The sequence below is a fragment of the Sarcophilus harrisii genome, chromosome 1 (genome assembly GCF_902635505.1).
Source record: "Sarcophilus harrisii chromosome 1, mSarHar1.11, whole genome shotgun sequence".
In the NCBI taxonomy this organism is placed as follows: Eukaryota; Metazoa; Chordata; class Mammalia; order Dasyuromorphia; family Dasyuridae; genus Sarcophilus; species Sarcophilus harrisii.
Genome location: NC_045426.1, coordinates 270,158,948 through 270,178,211, shown reverse-complemented (window position 1 = coordinate 270,178,211; position 19,264 = coordinate 270,158,948). Strand labels below are relative to the sequence as shown.

At 32.0% G+C, this 19,264-nt stretch overlaps 1 protein-coding gene across 11 annotated transcripts in view; it reads left to right on the top strand.

Annotated features, from left to right (window-relative positions):
• FAM220A (family with sequence similarity 220 member A) overlaps positions 1-19,264 on the top strand; it is a 43,912-nt gene that overhangs the window by 2,043 nt on the left and 22,605 nt on the right. The window contains exon 2 of one of the 11 annotated variants that reach the window (XM_031941887.1): positions 11,894-12,011. The exons of 9 other annotated variants lie outside the window; for them this stretch is intronic. In XM_031941887.1, the coding sequence (XP_031797747.1) occupies positions 11,894-11,938 (45 nt within the window). In that variant the 3' untranslated portion in view covers positions 11,939-12,011. Of the gene's footprint in view, positions 1-11,893; positions 12,020-19,264 lie in introns of those variants that run through there. One more of the 11 variants, XM_031941857.1, reaches the window with a different exon arrangement.

Genomic DNA, 19,264 nt, shown 5'->3' with positions numbered 1-19,264 from the left:
GGACTGTTAGAAAGCAACAATATTGCTCAGCAGTAGTATGCATTACTTTAGAATAGAAAGTAAGAAGTGCTCTTTTCATTTTGTGCTTCCATGGTATTAAATAGACCATATATTTAGCAATTGGCTAGATAGAGATATCTTTTTCTGAACTTAATAACTTTCATGACTTGTGATTTTTCAAGACAATCAGAAACCAAATAAGAAAACAATTAATCCTGAAAATTATTGTGCTTTGTACCATATTTTCTAGTAGAGGAATGTATGTTATACTTTGCATTTTTGATTTTTTTGTTGTTGTTGTTAAATGGGTAAGTCAGCTCAATAAGTTCCAAAATACAAAGAAACAAAAAATTGTATTACGTTTTGATGACAGATTCACAGATGAAAATTGCCTATTTCATCATTGCACTTGAGCTTGTTGAAACAGAATTACATAAATAAAGTTTCTGTATTCTAAAAGCTTGCAATGTAAGAAATCATCTTATAGGGGCAGTTAGGTGGCCCAGTGGATAGAGCACCAGCTCTGAAGTCAGGCGGACCTGAGTTCAAATGTGGTCTCATACACTTAACACTTCCTGACTAAGGGCAAGGGATTTAACCCCAAGTGACTCAGCAAAAAAAAAAAAAAAAAAAAAAAAAAGAAAGAAAAGAAAAGAAAGAAAGAAAAGAAAAAGAAAAAAAGAAATCAACTTATATGGATGTGTGTATGTGTGTGTATATATATATATATATATATATATATATATATATATATATGTATGAAATAGAGTGGGCAATAGAACAAAAATAGTAATACATGACTGGAAAAGGGCTAATTTATATCATAAATCAAAGGTAGAGTAAATAGAAGTAATCAATCTTGAAAGCTTTCTTGATCTTAGCAGGTTAGGTGAGGAAGAATATTGCAGGTACATGTTGTGTTTTTGGAAGTTCCGAGTAGGAATTGAGCAACAAGTTCCAGTGGAGCAGAGAGTTTGAACTATCTACAGAAAATAGTTAAAAGTAAAATATAATTTAGGGCTTGAAAACAAAGGAAAAGGATCTTAGACTTGATATTAAGACATAGGTGTAGTTAACCATCTAAACAACACTTTCAGAAAGTAAAAGATTCCCCAAAAAAGAGTATTCAGATGTTACTAGGGAGATCTATGACTACATAAAATGTTGCATTTAAGTGCTGTATTAAATTAGACAAAACTCTCAATGTGTATAAGGTCATAATTTATTGAAGATTGCTCATCCAATTAATTGAGGATTCATCACTTGAGAAGACTTTATTTGTGTGAAAAAAAAATCAGTTCTTTCTGGATGATTAACACTGGAGCAGTGGTTTTGTTTCATGGATGAAAATGGTTTGGGGATTATTTTTGCCTCTCATCCTACATTTCATTTTTCCTCCTCCCTATCACCAAAGGAATCAAAAGAGAATAATTAAAAGGGATAAAAACTTATTAAAACACCATTTGTCTAGGCACAATGTTCACATTAGCTGTTCTTGTTATTAAAATTATGTAACTCTTTTATTGACCCCAAACTTCCCATGATAGCAGAGGCCCTTCTTTTCAATGTTAACTAACATTGAATACTTCTGCCTGAAAAACTAGATGAGTGTCAAACAGGAGAATGATAGATACAAGGATCTATATAACCAGTAAGGAAATCTGAAGAACAAGAAGACTAAAAGATGTCAATGAGCAACTAAATAACAGGAAGAGAAGGTGGGCAGAAGCAAGAGATGTTGGGTGGACAGTCAGAGTGCCCTATGGGTGCCCTGGTAATGTTAGGAGGAAGACTTTTAGTATATTGGTTATATGCCCTGTGGCAAACCTGTGAGTCAGTATTGACAAATCTCTCACAGAATGGGCAATATAGATTGTGATCGCCATCTTTGGAGAGAATTCTGGAATTGAGGAGTTTTATTGTTTGACCGATCCCCAAATCACTTAACCTCTCTTGTGTTTAATGCTCAAACTACCAATCTATTGCAGAAATGTGAGTTGTAGCCTGTTTAAGGAAAATGCAAAAGATGAAGAAGGTAATCAGGGCAAGAGAAATAGCTCCCCTCCCCCCTTTCCTCAATACCTGAGTGTTCATATTAGAACTGGGAAGCTCCTCCTAGATAATTTTAATTTTCTGATTGTATTCATTAGGAAATCTAATATTGCTTTCCCTGTGCCTTCATTAATATTCCTATAACAGATCTGAATATTTCACTCTTACTCAAAAATCTTCAATGCCTCCCTGATAAAATACACACATTTAAAAGTCCTCTGATAAAATACACACTTGTATTTAAAAGTCCTCACAAAATTGTGCCAGCCTGTATTTCTAGTTTTATTTCTTTATTCTCAGTCCAGTCTTTATTCCAATCAAATTGCCCTGCTATCTGTTTCACATAGTGGCTATTTCATTTCTCTTTCCCTTGTCTTTGTACAAGTGGCCTCTCATATCTGGAATGTATTCCTGTCTCATGGAATCTTTCACTTTCTTCAGAGCATACAGGTACCAATTCGTATATAAGAGTTTTTTAAATTTTTCTTTGCTCTATATTATTAGCACTCTTTCCCTTTTGAACTTAGTATATACTTTTTGAATATTTTGTATCCTTATGGAGACACTACCACTAACTCTTGATCATGGGCGACCCACTCCATCTTTCTGAATTTTCTCATCTACAACTGTGATAGATTTGGCTTTTCAACAATGAGTCCAGTTCCAATAAACTTGTGATGGAGAGAGCCATCTGCATCCAGAAAGATGACTATGGAAACTGAATGTGGATCACAACATAGTATTTTCACTTTTTTTGTTGTTTGCTTGCTTTTTTTTTTTTTCTCATCCTCCCTCCCCCTTTTTGATCTGACTTTTCTTGTGCAGCATGATAAATGCGGAAATATATTTAGAAGAATTGCACATGTTTAATCTACATTGGATTACTTACTGTCTAGGGGAGGAGTAGGGTTGGGAGGAAGGGAGAAAAATTTGGAACATAAGGTTTTTCAAGAATGAATGTTGAAAATTATTTTTTAATTTTCTGATCTATAAAATTAGATGAATAGACTATCAGATAGTTTATAAGTTACCCTCTAGGGACTTAGGGAGTCTGTTGAGCAATGACAATTACTGAGGATATATCAAGGGAATAAATATAGACATTAGAAAGAAATGCAATGATTTGGAAACTGATTGGATCAGTGAAACAGGATAGAGGTGAGTTGATCATTGTGATTCTTTGCTAAGAATTTTAGTGACATAATTTGATATAAGGAATTAACATTAATTGAGAATTTTGTAAAACATTGTTAGAGAAGCCTTTTAGGAACTTTCTTTACAATTTAAGGCACATAACAAGGGATCATAGATTTATATATATGAACATGAATCATAAAGGTCATTTAATGACTTCCCCAAATCAAACAGGTCTTACGTGGCAGAACAGATTTTGAATTTAGAGATTCTGACTTCAGATATAGCACTTTTTCTACTATATCATGTTGTTCTAATAATCTTTTGTGAGGTAGGTACTTTAGATATCTTTCTAGTTTGGAGAGAGTTTAGAGACATAGAAAACTTGGAAAACAGATTACATGCAGTCCATGGTATTCAAATTAATTCCTCAGTATTGACTTGAGCTCCATTCTTATGTTTGATTGTAGTGTAAGTCATCCTTTTTTCTTCTTTTTTTAAATAGTTTAAAATTTTTTTCAATTACACATAAAAATCATTTTTACCATTCATTTAAAAAAAATTTGAGTTCCAAATTTTTCTTCTTCCTTCTCTTCTCTCTCCCTTTCCTAAAATGATAAGCATTTGGTATAGGTTATATATATATATATATATATATATATATATATATATATATATATATATACACATATATATATATATATATATTTTTTTTTTACATATACAAGTAAAGAAAGTAAAAATGCTTTAATTTGCTCTCAAGACTCCATGCTTCTTTCACTGTATGTCTATAGCATTTTCTATCATGAGTCTTTTGGAATTGTCTTAGATCTTTGTATTGTTGAGAAGAGCTAAGTGTCATAATTGGTCATCTCACTATATTGCTGATACTGTATACAGTGTTCTCCTTGCTCACTTCACTGAGCATCAGTTCATCTTAGTCTTTCCAAATTTTTCTAAAGGCTTCCTACTCATTTTTAATAGCACAATATCAGAATGTATATACTTTTATAAGTTAGAGATAAATGGAAAGATGTCTCAGAGGTTTTCCTCAGAGAGATAAATAAAAAAATTGGAGTTAGTTTAAACTTGTATTAAAAGACAGTAAGAAGAATTATTTTGTCATTTTGCAATGCAGAGCTCATGGGTATTTGTACAAGTACTACCACAAAAATAATGGTAGCTTATGCACCAATGTCTCATGCAGACAATAAAAAGGTATAAAAGGTTTAGAAGAAACTTGATAAGGCCTTAATCCTGAATTTTAATGAAAAGTTTAGCATAAAATAAAAATGACAATTTTATCTAAATTAATCTACTTATTCAGTGCCATACCAATCAAAATGCCAAAAGATAACTTTATAGAACTAGAAAAAATAATAACAGAATTCATCTGGAAAAATAAAAGGTTAAGAATATCAAGGAAATTAATGGAAAAAAAAAAAAAAAGCAAAGGAAGGTGGCGTAGCCAATGCCAGACCTAAAACTATATTATCAAGTAGCAGTCATCAAAACTATTTGGTACTGGCTAAGAAATAGATCAGTGGAATAGTTTAGGAACACAAGACACAATAGTCAGTGACTATAGTAATTTAGTGTTTGATAAACCCAAATACTCTAGCTTCTGGAAAAAGAAGTCACTTTCTGATAAAAATTGTTGGGGAAATTGGGAAATAGTATGGGAGAAATTAGGCATTGACCAACATCTAACAACTTAAACCAATATAAGGTTGAAAAAGGTTTGTGATTAGACATAAAAGGTGATATTATAAGCAAATTAGGACAGCAAGGGATATTCTACCTGTCAGTTTATGAAAAGGGAGGGATTTGTGGCTAAAGAAGAAGTAGGGAACATTATGAATGCAAAAAAGGGGTCATTTTTATTACATTAAATTAAAAAGGATTTGCACAAACAAAACCAATTACAGCCAAAGTTAGAAGGAAAGTAAAAAAATGGGAAATAATTTTTACAGACAGTATTTCTGATAAAAACCTCATTTCTAAAATATATTGAGAACTGAGTCAAATTTATAAGAATGCAAGTCATTCTCTAGTTGATAATGATTAAAGGATATGAACAGACAGTTTTCAGGTGAAGAAATTAAAAGCATTAATAGTCATATGGAAAAATGTTTTAAATAACTTGATTAAAGAAATGCAAATTAAAACAACTCTAAGGTACCACTTTTTAATACTTCTCAGATTGGTTAAGATGACAGGAAAAAGATAATGATAAATGTTGGAGGACATGTGGGAAAACTGGGACAGTAACACATTGTTGGTGGAGTTGTGAACTGATCTAGCTATTCTGGAGAACAGTTTGGAACTATGCTCAAAGGGCTAGAAAACAGGGCATACCCTTTGATTCATCAGTGTCTACTGGGTCTGTGTTCCAAAGTCATCAAAAACGATAGAAAAAAACCCACATGTGCAAAAATCCTTGTAGCTAACCTTTTTGTAGTGACAAGGAACTGGAAATTGAGTGTATGCCCATCAGTTGGGGAATGGCTGAATAAGTTATAGTATATGAATGTTATGGAATATTATTATTCTATAACAAATGATGAGCAGGCTGATTTCATAAAAGCCTGGGAAGGCTTTACAAGAACTGATGTTGGATGAAATGAATATTGTATACAATAACAGTGTGATGATCAACTTTGATGGATTTGGCTCGTTTCAGCAATTCAAGACAATTCCATTAGACTTGGGATGGAAAATATCAGATATATCCACAGACAGTTATGGAGATTGTACCGAAGCATCATCTTTTCATTTTTTTGTTAGTTTGTTTGCTTTTTCTTTCTTGTGTATTTTTTCCCTCCCTTTTGGTCTGATTTTTCTTGTACTAGTGTACAATTGGCAAATATGGAAGTATGTTTAAAAGGATTATATATTTTTAATTTATATTAGATTGTTGTCTTGGGGAGAATGGAGGGGAGGAAGGAGAAAAATCCATAACATAGTCTTAGAAAAATTAATTTTGAAAACTATCTTTACATATATTTGGAAAAATAAAGTATTTTGGGAAAAAGAAGTAAAGTTTAACATAGAAGAGGATGTTGAAAAATATGTTGGAATATATAATTAAAAATTAAGAAATCGGAATCCAAAGTCATGTAGATTGCATAGACATTTTATATCTAAAAATCATGAATTCTTTTTCTTTCAAGAAAAATATTGGAAGATGCTGAAGGTGATATAATTTGAGCACTTGAAACAATCAAATTTGCTATTTTCATCTGCCCAGTAACTTAGAGGAAAGGGGTGAAAGGGATAGGGGTAAGAAGATAAGAAATGTGATTTTTAAAAAACACCTTACCTGAAAGGTCTAAATAAACTATTGATGCTGAAAAATGGGAAATGGCTAAAGGAACATGTAAGTTTTGGTTGTAGACATCTCCTGTGAAAGTTCAGCTAGTATAAATTAACTCAAAAAAAAAAGATCAAAAAACCATGTCAACAAATATTTAATTTCCTTGTAATCATACTCAAACACTTTAATATAAATTGCTTTTTAAAATCTTGAGGAGAATGATAAAAATAGAGAAGTAGCAACCTGGAAAAGCAGTGAAGGCAAAAGCAAGTTTATAGAAAGCTTGTGGGTAACTCAGTTTTCTGTATCCTAAAACCATTTAGGAGGAAACTTCTAAGAGAAGAGATGGGAAATGGAAAATTCCTAGCAAGATTTTTATAACTTTTCTCATACTTTAAAATCCCTACTTATTAATTCTAATGTAGTTCTTGAATTGTATGAGGGATTGGACATTAAAGTAAAGAGACAAGTAGAATTGCTGGATCCTGCTACAATTTTTAGGGTTATGAGATATTAATTTTCAAAATACTTGAAAAATGAAAAAATACAGAATGCATAGAAATATATGTTTTTATTTTTAAACAGGAGATGGAGGAAATAATTTCCAATATAGAAGCCTTTTTTTTTTTTTTTCCATTTCTATACCTTTGAGAATAAACTGCACATACATCCCTTGTATGTGAAGGGAACAGGCAAATTTTTGTAAATGATACTCAGCAGTAGGCAGCATCTTTAGTTTTTCTGAAATTTGTGGAAGATTCAAGATATCATTGTACTGATTTGTTCTACAAAAAATAGTTTGATTTGGTAAAGTAAAATGCCTTCTTTAAAGCTTTCTTCCAACAAAGTATCTCATGCATAATTTTAAAATTCAAACAAAATTCCTTGTATGGTACAATAAAGGACTTTTTTTCAGTTCTCTGATTATTATTATCAAGTGAAGTATAAAACAGAGAAATGTGTGTACCACTTATGGAGAATGTTCAGTGGAGTGAATAAATACTTAAATATGAGAGATGGAGGGGAGAGAGACACACACACAGACAGAGAGGGAACACATACCTGTGCACATAGAGCACAAAAAGATGATTCTGTATGAAAATTATGAATCTCTATTTGATATTTTGGCACTTTGCATCTTGCCACTACAGTAGTTAAAAATTGTCATTTTGGTATCTTTGTATCTTAATCTCATTATATCTAAAACAAAGCTCATTTCTTCTGCTTTTCTTTTGAACCCTTCAATGGATAACTAAAGTTTTCTTCCCGAGTGCCCTCTTTATCTTAATATTTATACTAGTCAGGAAAGCAAAAAATCTGTTGTTGTTGTTTTTTTTTTTTTTAAATTACTCCTCATGTTTGGTCATCCAAGATTACTAATTCTTCTTTTGTGATTTCTTTTGAATCCAGCTCTAAGCTTTGCATTTCCAGTTTCACTAAGTTCAGATCTCAATTCCTTTTTTCTTGGGCTATTGCTTTCAGAAACCTCCCTCTATTCTGTTTACTTAGTGTTACCACTAGAATTGCTCAGAAATCTTCAAGGACTCTCCATGTCCATAGGAGAAAGTCAAACTACTTGGTGTTATATGTTAGGATCTTACCAGTTTGACCTTAGTGTCCTTTTTGAGCCACAACTCCCCCTCCTCCATGACAGGCACCGAGTGTTTTAGCCACACTAGATTACTTACTTACTTCTACCTTCACTTTGCTTCTTTGCCTTCCTCACCCACCATTACTTTGCCCTGGTCGTCCAATTTACCTACATCTCCTTCTGTTGAAATCCTATCTTTTAAGAGCCAGTTCAAATACTATTTCCTGATTCCTGTGGCTGGAAGTAGTCTTTCTTTCCTCTGAATTCCTCTTGCTCTTTACCACTCATGGCAGTTCATGTTCTACTTTATGTGTTAGTTCTGCCCTACTTGCCTTCCCAATTAGATTGTAAGCTGTTTTGATATTTGTCTTAGGTATCTTAACATACCCTCATAATTCCTAGCCCATGGAGCATAAAAAAGTGGTGTATGTTGTCTATGTATTCAAGATAATTGAAGCTATAGGTTTGGGCTACTTCATCAGGTATCTAAATGAGATGTCTAAATGTCTCGCACGTTGTGAGAGTAATGTTCTTGAAGGCTATGATGGAGAAAGGATTAAAGAACAATTACTGTTCATAGAATAAAGAGCTAAAGACTACAAAACAAGTAGTGTTTTGTTAACTGACCATACATAATTTTACAGCTACCCTATTGACTGGGAGTGAAGAATTTTAGTTGATTTTAATAAGTTTGAAATATAAATTGCAGAAACCATTGAAAAAATGGTTCTATCCCATATGTACAAAAATATTTGTAGTAGCTTTTTTGTGATGGCAAAGAATTAGAAATTGAGAAAAGAATTAGAAATTCCCCATTAATTGGGGAATAACATAATCAAGTTGTGGTATATAAATATAATAGATACTATTATGCTATAAGAAATATGAACAGGTAGATTTCAGAAAAACTTGGAAAAGACTTAAATATGAATTGATGCTGAGTAAAATGAGCAGAATCAGGAGAACACTGTATACAGTAACAGCAATATTATGTGATGATCAACTAGGGTAGGGTAGACTTAGCTTTTCTCAGCAATATAATGATCCAAGACAATTTCAGGGGACTGGTGATGGAAAAGCAGGCCACATCTAGAGAAAGAACTATACAGTATGCAAATTGAGCATACTGTTTTCACTTTATTATTTGTTTTTTCACTTTCTCATGGTTTTTCTCTTTTTGTTGATTCTTCTTTCACAACATGACTAATGTGGAGATATAGATTATACATGCACAATCATGCAAAACATATCAGATTGCTTGCTGTCTAGAGGAGGGGAAAGGAAGGGAGAAAAATTTGATGCTCAAAATTTTACAAAGATACTGTTGAAAACTATCTTTACATGTAATTGGAAAAAAGCACTATTAAGTAAAAAAACAAGAAGTGGGTCCAAGATTAAACTAATTGTTAAGTTCACAGAGTAGAGATAAATTCTAAGGATTTGTAAGTAAAAAGAAAGAAAAATTACTAAGTTACAAGAACATCCAGAGCCTATTTAAGAATAGGTATAACCTATTTGAGTTGTTTGTTATTTTGCCAAGGATAAGAACAAGGAGTATGTACATCATTTAGAAGACCCTATTCTGATATGGCAATGATAGATTAATTTTTTTCTGTGATGGGAAGGGAACTGTTACTGGGGAAAAGTAGCCTTTCACCTTGGGTTCTTTGCCACTGTGCTTTTAGATATTTTTCTCTTCGTTTTTGTAAGCTTTGTACGGTTAAACCTGATTAGTATGCATAAAGATATATTTTTCTCCCTTGCATTCCTCTTTTCCCCAATGCTTTAAACAATTCAATTTAATTATTTATTTATTTTAGTTAAGTTTAATTTAAATTTATATTTTAATTATTTAATTTATTTCTTCAATTCAAATTTAAAATTTTAGAGGTATAAAGTAAGTTCACAAACAATTTTTGTGTAAATAAGGAAAAAAATCTACACAAGAGACTAAATATGTCTTTGACTTAGAAGTACTTTTAACTTCAGGTATGTAAGGCTTTAAAATTGTCTTCTTTGATTTTAAAAATTAACTAAATAGGGGGTAGCTTGATGGCCTTGCCCCTGGAGTGACTTGAGGACTTGAGTTCAAATCCAGCATTACACACGTGTGCACATGCACGTGCACATACACACGCACATGGTTAGATGCCACAGTGGATAGAACACCAGCCCTGAAGTCAGGAGGACCTGAGTTCAAATATGACAAGACACTTTTCACTTCCTATCTGGGTGACCTCTTAGGCAAGTCATTTAATAAATTGCCTCATCCAAAAAAGAAAGAAAACCGACTAAATAATGTTTTTTTTCTTCTTAAATTTTTTTTTATAGCTTTTTATTTACAAGTTATATGCATGGGTAATTTTACAGCATTGATAATTGCCAAACTTTTTATTCCAGTTTTTCACCTCCTTCTCCCCACCCTTTCCCCCAGATGGCAGGTTGACCAGTACATGTTAAATATGTTAAAATATAAATTAAATACAATATATTACTTCTTAAACGTTATGATAATTCTGCTTCTAGTACTTTTCTACTATTCTGCTTCTATACTAGTGGTATAGTAAATTGGTTCCATGGGCACACCAATAGCTTTCTGCTTATTTGGAGAGTCTTTGATAGTAAAAATTTAAAACCTAGAAGTTTGGTATAACCATAATCTGCAATGAACTTGTGCAGGGATTATTTACGATTCAGGGTCCAATGGCCACTGTTTTCTTTTCAAGGTTTTTAGAATGATAAATGACTCAGCTGGCTGGCTTTTAGTAGAGTGGCAGAGCTATTTTTAGCAGAGTAGATCCCGACATCAGATCTCCAGTTCTCCTGGGTTTCAAACAAGGCACTCGCATCTCCTGACTCTAGGCATTTTCAAATGGCTGTAGACCATGCCCAGAATTCTTTTCTTTCTTATTGCCACTTCCTGGCTTCCCTGATTTTTTCAGTTCCAAACTCAAATCCTACAAGCAGCCTTTCCCACTCCCCCTTTAAACTAGTGCTTTCTCTCTGTTGAAAATCTCTAAATTATTCTGTGTGTATCTTGTACATACATGGTTGTTTGACTATTGTTTCCTCTCAGACTATAAGCTCTTTGAGAGCAGATATGTCTTTTGTCTTTGTATCCCTAGCACAGTGACTGGCCTATAGTAAGCACTTGAAAAATGCTTACTCACTGTCTGAATGATTTAATGAAGATAAAGTGTTAGGAGCAGAACATGAGAATTAGACAAGTAATATGAAAATTTCCACCCAGTTATGTCTGGCTCTAACAGGGACATTGTGTCTTCCTTAGAGGTTAATTTATAAAATTGGGGAATATACCCCAATCAACCAATAGATCTTTATTAAGCATCAGAATATTGTCCTAAACACTAAGGAAATGCAAAGTTGAGAAATCACGGCCTTGGTCTTTAAGGAGATTATAGTTTAGTAGAGAGATAAGATATCAATAGAAGTAAGTACAATATTATGTAAGTAGACTAGAGAAAATAAAATGCTATATGAGGTCTGAGGGAGGTTTTTACTAAGTGGAGGTTAGTGAATGGAGAAGAGAATTAAGGAATATTCCTGGAGGAGGTGGTATTTGGGTGCTTTAAAGGATGAGAAGGAATATAATTTATCTTCTGTCCATCCTTTTACATTACAAGCATAGAGAATACTCTTTAGTAAAGACAAGGAGTTACTTTTTTGAAGTAAAGACACAAAAAGTGTGAGTTTGGGAGAGTGTTGTCCAAGTTGGCTGTGGAGAATAGTGTGTATTGAGTTGTTCTTGTTTTTGTTTTTGTTTTTGTTTTTAATGGAAGGGCAAGGCCAGAGTTGAGCAGCTAGGTGGTGCAGAGGATGGATAGAATGCCTGACCTCAAGTCAGCAAAACTCATCTTCCTGAGTTCAAATCCTGCCTCAGATACTTATTAGCTATGTGATCCTGGGTAAGTCATTTCACCCTGTTTTTCCTAGTTTCCTCATCTGTAAAATGAGCTCGAGAAGGAAATGGCAGACCTCTTTAATATCTTTGCCAAGAAAATCCCAGTAGAGAATTGGACATTACTGAACCACCACAACAAGGCTAGAATTAGATTATATCACTTGTGCTGAGTAAACTAACTTTTATTTTAAGGAGATAGGAAAACTGAAGATTTAAAAAAAATTTTTTTTTAATTTATTTTTTACTAACAAAAATTTTTTTTCTGCCATTCTTCCCATTTTGGGAGGAAAACTTGAAGCAAACCTCTATTATAAACATATATAATCAAAGAAAACAAATTCTGACTTTGGTTATGTCTAAAAAATATTTGTTTTATTCTGTATTGTGAAACTGTCACCTCTGTCAGGAGGATGGGTATCATTCTTCAGCAATTGGAAAATGAGTAGATGCCTGTCATTTGGGGAATAGCTGAATAACTTGTGGTATATGAAGGTAATGGAATATTATTGTTCTATAAAAAATGGTGAACCAGCTGTTTTTTTGAAAGGCCTAAAAAGATTTACATGAACTGATGCTGAGTGAAATAAGCAGAACCAGAAATACATTATATATAATAACAAGATTGTGCAGTGATCAGCTATGAAAGACTTGGTTTGCAATGATTCAATAAACTTTGGATAGAAAATGCCATATGCATCCAGAAAGAGAACTATGGAAATTGAATGTAAATCAACACATGTTATATTCATTTCTTTTTTCTGTTTTTTTCCCCCCTCTTCTGTGTTTTTTTCCTTTTTGTTCTGATTTTTCTTTCTCAGCATGATTCATAAAGAAATGTAATTTAAAGTTAATATACATGCATAACCAAAAAAAAAGTTTTAAAAAAACCCAATAACAAAAAATTGTCCTCTAGAATCATGGTTGGTGGTCATTGTGTTTATCAGTTCTTACATCATTCAAAGTTCTTTGTCTTTAGAATGTTATTTTTAAAATTGTATTTCTAATTCTACTACATACAAATCTTTCCAGATTTTTCTGAAATTCTTTCATCATTTTTTACAGCACAAAAATATTCCATTACAGTTATGTACCATAATTTGTTCAGCTGTGACCCTATTGATGAGCACTCCATCAATTGCAATAAGTGTTGTTATAAATATTTTTTATACCTATGAGTCCTTTTCTTTTAAACCCAGTTAGTTGAAGATTTGGGACTAATTAATGACATGATTAGATCTATATTCACATTTCCTAATTTTTAAAAATTACTCAATTTGGCTCTGGTATTTGTGTCCATAGGTTCTGTATTTCATATTTTCTAACAGTACAGTCAGAAATAAAGAGACCAAGGCCACGACTTCTCAACTTTGTCTTTCCCTTCCCACAGGTCAGAACTGTTATCTCTTGTTTCCTACAAGAGTAGGAAAGAGTAATTTTTATTCTCAGTTTTTAAGACTCTTGAACTTAAAAATACTTCATTTTATTGTTCTGCAGTTTTGTGAACAAATTCTTATTTGGCACATTTTTTTCTGTTGATGTTTTCATAGATATTATGTGGGATGGTATTTAGATAGAACTGTTAACTGCTTTCTCCTCCAGCACAGTGTGGATGGGTTCAAAAAGCTGGACCATTTTATTTTTCGCATTAGATTTTTAGTTTATGTGGTACTCAAATTAAGAATAGATCTCCTTTTGAAAATTTTGAGTGGTTTGAATTCATTTTCCTGTGAAATATGCAATAAATGAATGGTTATATTTTCTAGATCAGATTACTAATGATTCATTATATAGGTACATTAATAGAAGCCTCAGTTTTAGGACCTATGGTATATGAAGTGCTGGAGCCTAGGATAAAGCAATGGCTTCCATCACTTTTTCTGGCCATAAGGCTATTCTCTTGCACAATTTTAAAAGATAAGTTAAACTTCCCAGTCTTTATGGACCCTTTCCTCCACATCAATCCAGTATACTAATTCTCTCTAGTTTTGCAACACAAAAAGGTCAGCCTCAAGACTGCCAAAATGTTCAGTGGTCTGAATATCTATCTTTTATAAAACTCTTCAATCAGAAATCCTGTCTTCTCAATTTGGTATATTTCAAGTAGCAAACTTGATTGACTTGCCAGTATAAATTTGCCCATTCCTAGATCTTCTTAGGTACTTGTTGATTTATAGAAAATTCTCATTTAACATCTATTTCTTAAATACTAGAATATCATGGAATGTTAGATAATATGAGACAGGACAATTCTAAATATGTAGAGCATTATTATTTCCTGAAAGCATGTTTTTGGAATCAGATTTTTCCAAGTTGTTCACTTTTCATTTGGGACCCACAACTTTTCAAATTTCTTTATCCATTCTTTACTTCCCTCTACATGGGTCCCTCTATAGTAGCTGTAACAGGAGCTCTAAGTAGTGGTGGAGAGAAGGGCAGGGATGCAGGAATTTGGGGACGTTTATAAATTAGGAAATACCTGTATGAATAACAATGGGTAAAAAAATTTTGTAAATTAAGTATTTAGGAAATATCTGAAAGTTATTTATGGCTAAAGAAAAAAGGAATCTATAACATTTAAACCAGAGAAGCCTTGACAAGAATAGGGTTAGAGCCAATTATAATTTTATGATGACCTGCAAGTATTTTTGGAAAATGACCTAACTCTGAAGTTTATTTTAAACTGTCTTCTAAATAAATGAAGGAATTTGAGCACATATCTGAGTATATAATAAAAGTAATTATGTTAAGGAATTTAGCATGTACTTCTAAAGAGAAATGAGAAGTAGAAGGATTTTTCTCAACACAATAAAGTTATCTAAACTAAGCCAATATACTATGCAAATGGAGAAAGATTTGAAGCAATGCCATGAGAAAGAGGTATAAATGCAGTGCTCATTTTCACCACTTTTATTTTTACATAGTATTGGAAATACTAACAGTTTCAGTAAGAGGAGGAAAAACCATTAGGAGGATTAACTTTGGAAATGAAAGGTCAAAATACCAATTTTTAGTACAATATAATTTATTTAGAAAATTCAGTTACTCAACCAAATATTTGAGACAGTAAATGAATCCAGCAAGTTTTTAGGATACAGTATTAATTTATAAAATCATAGACATCCTTAATAATAGATAAAAAATATAAAAATAAGGCTATAATTTTTTTCCTCCCTTTTAAAATTTTTGTTTATTTTTTTAAAAAAATGTATCGTCATTTTCCAGTGATTCCTTCCCTTCTTACAAATAAGCACAAATAATAAATAAGAAAAACAAATCATTACATAGGCCAAGTCCGATAGTATTCACCTCATTGTGTTCTTAATGATATACCACCAGATCCTTTAAAGTCATAATTGTCACTGCACTAATTCAATCTTTCAGTATCAATTTCTTTCACACTGTTGTCATCATTATGTAAATTGTTCTCCTGGGTCAGCTCATTTCACTCCTCTTCAGTTCATACAAATCTTTTTTGAATTCTTTATGGTTTTCAGGCAGCACAGTAAAATTTCAAAATTAATGGGGATGTATTCCTATTTCTTTGCTACCATGACAAATATTCCTACCAATACTTTTGTATAGATAGGGCCTTTTGTTCCATGTTTGATTTCCTTGTTGCATATACAAGGTAAATATTTCTAGATTAAAGGGAATGTACAGTTTTTTTTTTTTAAATATAATTCCAAATTGTTTTCTAGACCTGTTGAATCAATTCATAGGTGTACCAATACTAAATTAACCAGCCTCCTTTGCCATAGCTTTCCCAGTATATTGCTATTTTTGTCTATTCTTCTCTTTGCTAATATAATGGTTGTGAAATGGAACCTCATAGAACTTGTCATTTCTTTCATAATTTGGAACAATCTTTCATACTGTTATAGATAGCTTATATTTCCTCTGTTAAAAACACTTCATATCCTTTAATGATTTTTCTATTGGAGAATGGCCCTTGTTTTTACATATTTGCATCATATATATATATATGAATATAGAGAAATGGATTTACCTACACACACCCCCTCAGATTCCAGATTTCAGAGATTATTGATTGTATCAATTCCCCTGCCCCCAACTAATTGCTTTACTTCTAATTCTAGCAGCATTGCTTTTGTTTATGCAAAAGCTTTTCAATTTTATGTGATTAGAATTGATTATTTTATCTTCTGTCCCATCTTCATTTAAAAATTCTCCTATTCTAATTTAAAAAAAAAACTGTTACCATATATATGTCATATATCCATTTGGAGCTTATTATAGCATGGGATATGAGTTATTGGTTTAAAACTTAATTCCATGTGTGTGACCCTGGATTGTTGCTTAACCCCAGTTGCCTCCCAGAATAAACAAACAAATAAACAAGTAAAACTTACTTCTGCCAAACTGTTTTCTCTTTTTCTCCAGGAGATTTTTGTTGAACATGGAATCCTTTAGTCTTTGGGGTATGGAACATTAGGCTATTATGTTTTAACTGCTTCTGAGTCTAATGGATCAGCTGCCTAATCCATTCCATTGATAAGTTGTAACATCTAAGAATTAGTATGAATATTTTTGATATACTATACTTTATAGTACAATTTAAGATCTTGTGATATTGGCATCCCTTTAATTATTGCTACTTTTTTCATTATTTACCTTGAAATTCATAACTTTTTGACTTTTCATGTGAATTTTATTATTTATTCTACTTAAGGATAGACAATATTAAGCATGAGACATAATAGATCTAAATCCTTTGCATGACATATAACTAAAAAGTATATGTGTTTTTGTATTCGTCATCCTGCCATCTAGGGGAAGGGGTGGGGAGAAGGAGGGGAAAAATTGGAACAAAAGGTTTGGCAGTTGTCAATGCTGTAAAAACCCATGCATATAACTTGTAAATAAAAAAGCTATTAAAATTAAAAAAAAAAGTATATGTGTCTTAAAAAGTTTTTTCAAGTATATGTATTAAGATCTATAGAAAATGAAAAATGGAAAATAATACTAACTTTTGTATTATTTGGTTGCGTGTCTAATAACTTTTATTCTATTCCACTGGTTCTGTTTTTCTTTCTTTCTTTTTTTTTTTTTTTTTTTTTGCCTAAGCACTAAGACGGAAGTTGTTATTGAAACTCTTTGGTCCTGAAAAAAATTAGAGAAGTAGATAGTGGAACATAATTAGGGCAGAAAAAAATACATGCAAAAATTAATATTTCCTTTCCCCATTTTTAAGTTTTCTTTTTCTTTTCTTTTCTTTTTTTTTTTAAACACTTTTCTTGGAAAAACTGGTTATGTGTCAGGGAATGGATTTAGATTGACACTTATAGTATGGATTTCAGTTTTTAGTATTTCTGTTGGGTGATAATATTAAAAATCAAAATTAACTTTAAAATATAGATGAAACTAGAATGCTATATTTATATCAGTTGCGATATCAGGGTGAAGGATTTATATCAGGATTATATCAGGGCGAAGAATTTTTCTTTAAATGAACAGAAGAAATTATCAGGGACAATATAGGTGGGCATTACATTAAAATGAAAAAAAAATTCTCACAAAAAACCAACATAAACCAAAATAAAAGAAATTGATGATATATTTGACAGAGGAAAACCTTGGTAAAAACTACATATGGAACTGTCAAAAATTTAAAAGATACTTTGGAGTTCCTAATGAATAAAATAATCAAAGAATTCACAGTTTACAAAAGGTGAAAGACAGATTGTTAATCACTTAAAAAAATCTCAACTTACTAATAAATAAAAAACCAGGTGTGTAAATAAAATTAACCTTGCATCTTACAGATTGATTAAATTAAAATAGTGAAACAGTATTGAAGGGATATTGGAAAAATGGGCTTAGTCTTTTTTTTGTGAGTGGAATTGAAAAGTAGTGGAAACTTTTGGATTTAGAATCAAATGCTCTGGCCTGAAAATCCCAGCTTCGATATTTACTAGATATATGACTCTGGGTACTTGATTGCCCTACGTCCAAATTTTCTTATCCATAAAATAGAAATGACAATCTCCCATTAGAGTGTTACAGTGAGGAAAGAGGTTTGTAAATCTTAAAATGTTTTTTAAACTTGAGCTGTCATTATTAATAATTTGTTATAACAATTTCATATTATATATAAAATGACATTATTATATTATGATATAATAAACAAGACCTTCTTCTGACACATACTGGCTCTATAATGCTGAAGGAATATCACATAGATGCGGTGGCCCAGCTAAATCTCTAGTTATGGATGAGCAGTTGGACTCTATTGGTGATAAATTTCCTCATGGAGAATTCCTTAAATGAACAAAATCATAGATCTGGACCCCCTAAATACAAAAAAAAAAAATAATCTGTTCATGGATTTTGACATTAGTAACTTATTGTATTGTCTTATGTGTTTATATTTAGCAAAACTAATAATTTATTATTAGACTGAATAATTCATTTAGTCCTTCATGGTCTTAAGAATTTCTGATGGCTTTCTTGAATAATAGTCATTTTTGTACTCTGCCATGGTTACATCATATCTTTGAGGATGATGTTTAGTTTTGGGCACCTCATTTTAAGAACATTAATGAGCTGGAGAATGTCCAGAGGAGGGCAGTGAGGATGGTAAAAAAAAAACCTTGATGAGTTCCATGAGATTCATTTGAAAGAAGTATGTTTAGCCTAAAAGACTAAGTGGTGTTGTAAGGTAGTGATGATAAAAGCTTTCTTCAAATATTGAAGGGCAGTGTGTCAGCAGGAAAAATTAGATTTATTCAATTTAGCCTTAGGGATCAGGACTTGGAATAGTGGTTATTATTTTTAAAGAGATTTGATAGAAGGGAATTTTTTGTTCAGTTGTTTTCAGTCATGTGTGATTCTTTGTGACTCTGTTTGGGGCTTTCTTAGCAAAGTTACTGAAGTAGTTTGCCATTTTCTTCTCCACTTATTTTACAGATGAGGAAACTGAGGCAGAGTGAAGGAACTTGTATCACATAGCTAGAAAGTGTCTGAGACCAAATTTGAAGATGTGTCTTGCAGACTCCAACCCCGGCACTCTCTCTTCTGTATCACCTTCCAATTAAAATTTTCCAAAAGTGGAACAAGCTGACTTAAAATAGAGTATGTTCCCACTCATTGAAGAAGTCTTCGAGCAAAGGCTTGATGATCATTTATCAAGGATGATGTGAAAAAGATTTTTAGGGTATGGACTGGATTTAGATGGCTACTGAAGTTGCTTCCAGCTCTGAAATTCTGTGATTTCTAATTCTTTTTTTCC